Source organism: Caretta caretta, chromosome 6 (assembly GCF_965140235.1).
Source record: "Caretta caretta isolate rCarCar2 chromosome 6, rCarCar1.hap1, whole genome shotgun sequence".
In the NCBI taxonomy this organism is placed as follows: domain Eukaryota; kingdom Metazoa; phylum Chordata; order Testudines; family Cheloniidae; genus Caretta; species Caretta caretta.
Window position 1 is genome coordinate 130,112,748 of NC_134211.1, and position 6,970 is coordinate 130,119,717.

Below are 6,970 nucleotides of genomic sequence, written 5' to 3' on the forward strand. Positions count from 1 at the left end.
GTTTGCCTTTTAGTGAAGACTGAGACAAACCCTTTTCAAAACCATTACAAGACACACACAAGACATCATGCTCTATCAATTCTAGCACAGTTTCTGTAATTGTGTGGATAACAATATGACACTTTCTATACTAGTGGTTGAACTGTACCCAGCACTTCACTCAGAAAGTGGCTAAATGAAGCAGATCTGGCTTGCATGTTGTGATTATGTGTATCTAGTTTAGCAATAGGCTTTTCAGAATAACCAGAATTTGGATGCTAACTTTTATTCTGGCAAGTACTTAGCAGTGTATGGGTACAATGTTATGTGGGGAAGAGTTACATTTTAATGTAAAGGTTATGATTAAGGAATTTTCTGGTTATTCAGCCACCCTTCAAGTAAGAGTGGACAAGGGGCACATGGGATTACCAGAGGCAGAGTGCGACTGACAAAATCTTCAAATTCAAACACCTCAAAGTCATCACTCTGCCTTACAGACAACTACAACATAAGAATAGACAGACTATAAAATGAAAGTGAGGCAGACAGTTCTAAGTCACAGGTAGGGGAATCATAGAATCATAGAATATAAGGGTTGGAAGGGACCCCAGAAGGTCATCTAGTCCAACCCCCTGCTCGAAGCAGGACCAATTCCCAGTTAAATCATCCCAGCCAGGGCTTTGTCAAGCCTGACCTTAAAAACCTCTAAGGAAGGAGATTCTACCACCTCCCTAGGTAACGCATTCCAGTGTTTCACCACCCTCTTAGTGAAAAAGTTTTTCCTCATATCCAATCTAAACCTCCCCCACTGCAGCTTGAGACCATTACTCCTCGTTCTGTCATCTGCTACCATTGAGAACAGTCTAGAGCCATCCTCTTTGGAACCCCCTTTCAGGTAGTTGAAAGCAGCTATCAAATCCCCCCTCATTCTTCTCTTCTGCAGGCTAAACAATCCCAGCTCCCTCAGCCTCTCCTCATAACTCATGTGTTCCAGACCCCTAATCATTTTTGTTGCCCTTCGCTGGACTCTCTCCAATTTATCCACATCCTTCTTGAAGTGTGGGGCCCAAAACTGGACACAGTACTCCAGATGAGGCCTCACCAATGTCGAATAGAGGGGAACGATCACGTCCCTCGATCTGCTCGCTATGCCCCTACTTATACATCCCAAAATGCCATTGGCCTTCTTGGCAACAAGGGCACACTGCTGACTCATATCCAGCTTCTCGTCCACTGTCACCCCTAGGTCCTTTTCCGCAGAAAGGACAGGAACAGAAAACATTTCCAGAGGGGACTGGGTGTCTCTGAGAAAAGTTTAGGAGATACAGAACATTCCATTTTTAAAACAAAAATGAAGTTCAAATACAGTCCTACAGGCTGCATCTTCACTCTGGAAGATAATCCTGTCACACTAACCACAGAAATCTGAACAGCAGTAGTGAAGGCAAGTAGAGTCTTTATTTTCACTGAACGGCTCCTTGGCAAAGCCTTGAGCAGCAAGAGTAATGGAGCTGTCTGCAAGCTCATGAAAGATGTAGAGCAATGTAATATCATGTTCGGATTTTGCAACCCAAAGGCTAGAATTTGGATGCCTAAATCGCATTATGGATCTAGCCCCAACTGCCACTTAGCCCAAAATTCAGATCCTCAAAACCCCCACTCAGCTTCCAGCTAACCCTTGTAGGTACTGAAGTCCCTAGGCATCCATGTTTCTTTTAGGCATCTAAAAATCTGCCACTGGCCACGCGCAAAGCGACCTCAGTCCTGATGCCCACGTGCCTCGCTCACGCCCAAGCCCCGACAGGATCCTCCAGCTAGGCATTCCTCTATTTCACCTGCAGGGCCCAATGCAGAAGGTGTTCTCAGAAGCTACCTAACAGATCAGGCCCTAAACCTAAACAAAGTGACAGCACTGGAGGAGGAAAAGGTGGCCTCCTGATAACCTTTAGCCCAGCATTGAGAGTGCTCATCCAGGATATGGAAGTCCTGGATTCAAATACCCCCTTTGTCCAATTTGGAGCTGGGATGTGAACCTACCTGTCTGGAGAGTGCACTAACAACTGGGCTATGAGATATGCTGGGGTGGGTCCCCCAATCTCTTCTGTTGAAGCCATTCCACTTCATGTAAAACACTTAAATACTCACTGGAACAGAGAATTGAAGGCGGATCTCCCACAGGCTAGGTGAGGGTCCTGACCACTCAGCTAGCTACTGAGTCAGCCTCACTCTGTCTCTGGATCAGTGAACATATATGAAAAGTGAAATGGCTTCAGCAGGAGAGACAGAGACCTCCCCACACCAGAATATTCCATAGGTAGGCTTGGCAGAAATTTTTTAATAATTTCAACAAATATTGATATTTTATAAGCATAATTTCTATTTGTACCATTGAAATTTTCAGTTGGGCAAAATCATGGGACTTAAGCATTTTTTATGTTTATCAATTTACATTTTCACTGTTGTGGGAAATTATAAGGGTCAGAATTATTTAATGACAGCAGACATTGAGATTAAAAAAAGTTACAGCTTTATAACCATTAAAACAAACTGACAACATCACATGTCCAAATATACAGAGTAAATATAATTAAAATCAAACTCAAGTGCTCGCAGTTATTACTGATAGAAATATTTTTTAATGAGTCTGTGTGTGTCCGACGAAATTGACATTTACAATAACCAATAAAAATCTAATCCTTCCAAGCCTATCCATAGGCTAGTGGTTAAGACACTCTCCAAAGATCCGGGTTCAAATTCCTGTCCACAACAGACGGGGGGTGGAGGGTATTTGAATCCAAGTCTCCCACATCTTGGGTGAGTGATCTGAATGCTTGGGTGAATGTGCTAAATGGAAGAAGGGGGCATCACCTGTCTTTTTTTTTCTCCCTAGCAAGAAAGGTCTTAGGCACGTAACTCCAGGAGATGTGAATTCCAGATGGAGGCAGACCCCTAAGTCCCTTTAAGAGACCAAGCTTAGGCCACATCTCACCCCAGTATTTCCTATTAGCTACCTTAGGCAGCTCAGTCCCCACTCAGCTTGCTAGCTTTTGTTGATCCCATTCTTAGGCACCTAACCCCCCCCCCCCCCCCATGCATTATACAGAGAAGCTGGGCAGCTAACTCAGGGCTGAGGAGTCCATTGGCAGAAGGGTGCCTAAAATTAGGCACTGCAACACTGAGCCTAAGCCTCTTTGTCAATCCAGCCCATTGAGTTTTACATAAAACCTTATGTTCTGCAAAGACTGTTGGTGCAGCTGTAGGTTCCTCATCTGACACATACTTTTTCAAGTTCTAGTCTACACATATTTTAGGTGTGCCAACACCAAGAGGAAAACAGTGCATTTCGCATGGTACAAGATGACATTATTGAGAAAGGTGGGATAAATAAGAGGAAAGTTTGTGCTAAAAAATTAAAGGTTTCCCGCACAAGTTCTGTGTAGAAGAAGAAATTGTAGTGAACAATTCATTACCATCCGAGGCTGTTTCTCCAGGTCAAAACAAGCAGACTGATGGGGTGGTGTGGGAAAATTTTACACCATTCCCGCCCATACTTTACTGATTCTGTGGTTAAATGGAGGCCTTTAGTCTCAAGTGTTGTCAATATGGCCACTTTTGCCCACTGTTTTTGTGAGTGGACCTCCCCTTTGAGGTCTCTCCCCAATCTACAGGCATCAAATATGTCCACTTTTGAAAGCACATTCACTTGAAAAAAATTGGAACCATTTCACAGCAACCAGTTGTGATGTCACGGAGAGGATTGTCTTTTCAAGCAGTGAACAAGAGGTAATTTCTGAAGTTCCATATTCATAAAAAGTTTCCTAATGTTAAAAAAAGTGAAAGATTTGTGACACTAATGTATACCATAGTATACAACTCGATTCAGTTTACAATTAGTACACTGTCAATTAGCAATTACCTACACAATTAGCATTAATATAATTGTTAGTCTCAGAAATGAGGACAAGAACTGAGTGAAATCTCTTCTAACCCGCAGAGATGGCAGGCCAGCATCGAAACCCTTACCTAGACTATCTGTTCTGTGGATAAATATATGACAGTAGTGCCCAGGACTGCCAATCTGAAAGTTTCATCACTTCAGATATTAGCACAAATATATACACACTGATTAAGGAATGTGCTTGTGCATAATCAATCTCCCCCTTTTTCAATTTCTCAGTGGTTCTATATCCCTTATGTGGAGCAAATTAGTTCAGGGGAAAAGCTCAAGGTACTGAAACATATGAGCAAAATATAGAGCTTAGAATAGCTACATGACTGAAAATTAACTTATAAATGGAAAACATATTCAGTGGGGAAATTGTTTCAGTAAGACTGATTTTCTAACCAGCATTTATTATGAGTTAGCTTTCTAGATAGCAACCCATGCTAAAATCAAAACAACCTGTTTAAGAAGTTTTAGCAGAAAGGCAGACTTTTCATGAACATTCAGCAAATCATGAGAATGGAGGGCTGCCTAGTGCAGAACTAGAGGGGACTTCAGATGACCTTGGATAGGTCACTAATTTATGGATGATAAGCTCACATTCAGGGTTTGTCTGACAAGGAGAAGTGGTCAAATTTAGACTATGATTAGTGGGAGTGTATTAGCTATGTCTGACCTAAAACCTTTTCTACTCAATGCAGGCTCTCATAGGGTCAAATGCAACTCAGGTAACTACTGACATGACCTACACATTTAAATATTCTGTGGTTGAGCCTACTGAGGAAAGCATTGGCTATAAGAGCACTCCAGAGCTCTGTATAAAGAGCCAGAAGCAAAGCAGTTTATTTTGCACTGTAACAGTCATGTTCCCTTTTCAATTTATATGTGAAAAGCTTTTGCACTTAGAAGGAAACTGACCAGTTTCCTCTTGAGGAAAAAAACAATTGGTTTTTAAAGACAGGAAATCTGTTTTTTACTATTCCTAACTCTATCATAGACCGTACTTGACTTTGGCAATTCACTTGGCTTCTGCATGTCAGCTTCCTTATCTGACACAGAAGCAATATCACCTAGATCAAAACATTCAACTTCTTTCATTAAATGTTTACAAAGAGCTCTGAGATCGTTGTATGGAAGGGCCTTTAGGAAAAAAGTGTTAAGTGAAGTAGTGTACATACCTGTTCTATGCCCTTTGTAAAGGGTGTCTGGTTTCCTGAACAGCCTCCTCCTGTGCCTCCAGCTCGCTCATTTTCCCAAGGCAGTTTGTTTTTTCCTTTACCTGCACTTAAAACCCTTCTGGGACATATCCCTTGATCAGTATAGGGGCTGTGAGAGCCATAGTTTTGGGTAGCATCCCTTGTATGATCCCCACAGTAACTGTGTGCACTCTGAGTCCTGTTGCCTGCCAGCAACCAATCTGTGTCTGCTCCATGGGGCAGATGGACCCCCCTGCCATGGGCAGAGGATGGCATGGGCACAGCATACTCCACAAACCCCTGGTCTGTTAACTTAGGCAAGGTTTTCCTGGCCAGCCTGGCCTGTACAGCGTGCATCACCCCGTCCCCGTTGTCCTGCAATTCAACAGCATCCACAGCCTTAAAGAGGAGACTGGTTTTGCCTGAGCCCATGGAAGAGGCCAACACCGCAAAGGCCTCCAGGGCAGCATGGCGGACCCGCCGCTTACTGTCCACCAGGGCTGGTGCTAACCCAAACGCCAGCTTGGGCAAGTCAAAGTCCTCACTAGGGTATGTGAGCAGGGATCCGATGCAGATGTTCACCACCTCCTCCCTGACCTTGGAGTTCTTGTGCTGAAGATGCTCTGGCTGCAGTAGCAGGCACAATACCTGTTGGGGACCCACAGCCTTCATCAAGCACCAGAAGAGCTGACTGTACTCCTGCCGGATGGCCAGCTTGTTGTCACCCAGCACCTTGGCAGCGGCCGACACAAGGGGTCCGAGGTAGGCCTGAACCCGCTCGCCCAGGCGCAGGGCCAGCAGGTGCAGCACCTCCAAGGTGCCATGTACCACCTTGAAATTGGAGTCGTCCAGAAGGGTGTAGAGGAAGCTGATGAGCCCCAGCAGGCTGGGGGCGGGCGTGGAGGTCAGGCTGGCGGAGGCGGCATCTGTCAGCACCTGCTTGAGCTCCTCCACGGCCTGGGTGCGGTTCTTGTAATCCTCCTGGTCCAGCAGGCGGCCGTGCAGCTCGTGAGGGATCAGCCCGAACTTGAGGTTGGTGCTCAGGGGATCCTGCTCCGCGGGCCGGGCCCCCGCGGTGTCCCCGCCGCCGCACAGGTCCTCGCCCAGCCGGGCCTCCCGCAGCCGGTTGTAGTGGCCGCGCAGGGCGGAGGGCAGGCGGCCCAGGTAGCCGTGGAAGCGCTCGGGCCCCAGCGTCTCGCCCAGCTGCCGGAGGCTGCTGAAGGCGGCGGCCGCCTCCTCCCCCGGGCCGCCCCCGGGCCGGGCCGGCGCGCCCAGCTTGCGGGCCAGGCTGAGGGTGAGGTCGCCCAGGTCCAGGCCGCGGGGCAGCGGCGGCCCGAGCAGCGCGGGCAGCAGCAGGGCGGTGGCGGTGCGCAGCGCCGGCTCGGCGCTCTCCAGCCCGTGCTCCACCAGCGCCCGCAGCGCCTGGGCGCCGGGCCCCGGGCGGGCGAGGCGGCGGCGCAGGCCCCGCAGCGCCTCCCCGCGCAGCGCCGGGCTCTCCCCGCGCAGGCCGCGCACCAGCTCGGCCAGCGGCAGCTCGCCCGGCGCCGGCCCCGGCCCCGGCCCCTCCTCGCCGCCGGCCGCCGACAGGGCCGGGCCGGGCTCGGGGCCGCGGCGGCGGAGCAGCTGCTGCAGCAGGGCGGCCTCCCGCTCCCGCTCCCGCTCGGCCGGCGAGCCCCGGCCCTGGGGCGCGCGCGTGTCCCCGCCGGCCCCGCGCTCACTGGCCTCCATGCTGCCCGCCTGCGGGGGAAGGGCGAGGGCCGCGGCCATGGGGGGGCGGCGGCGGCGGCGTCCCCGGGCAGCGGCTGGAACCGGCCTGAGAGGAAAACATCGCGGTCTCCAGGGGCCGCCTTGC

General features: G+C 49.1%; 1 protein-coding gene across 1 annotated transcript in view; it reads right to left on the minus strand.

Moving 5' to 3' along the window:
- Window positions 1–6,885, minus strand: part of TOGARAM1 (TOG array regulator of axonemal microtubules 1) — an 86,254-nt gene extending 79,369 nt beyond the window's left edge. The window contains exon 1 of the mRNA XM_048852021.2: window positions 5,101–6,885. Within this exon, the coding sequence (XP_048707978.2) occupies window positions 5,101–6,885 (1,785 nt within the window). The remainder of the gene's footprint in view (window positions 1–5,100) is intronic.
- Window positions 6,886–6,970: the final 85 nt, after the last annotated feature.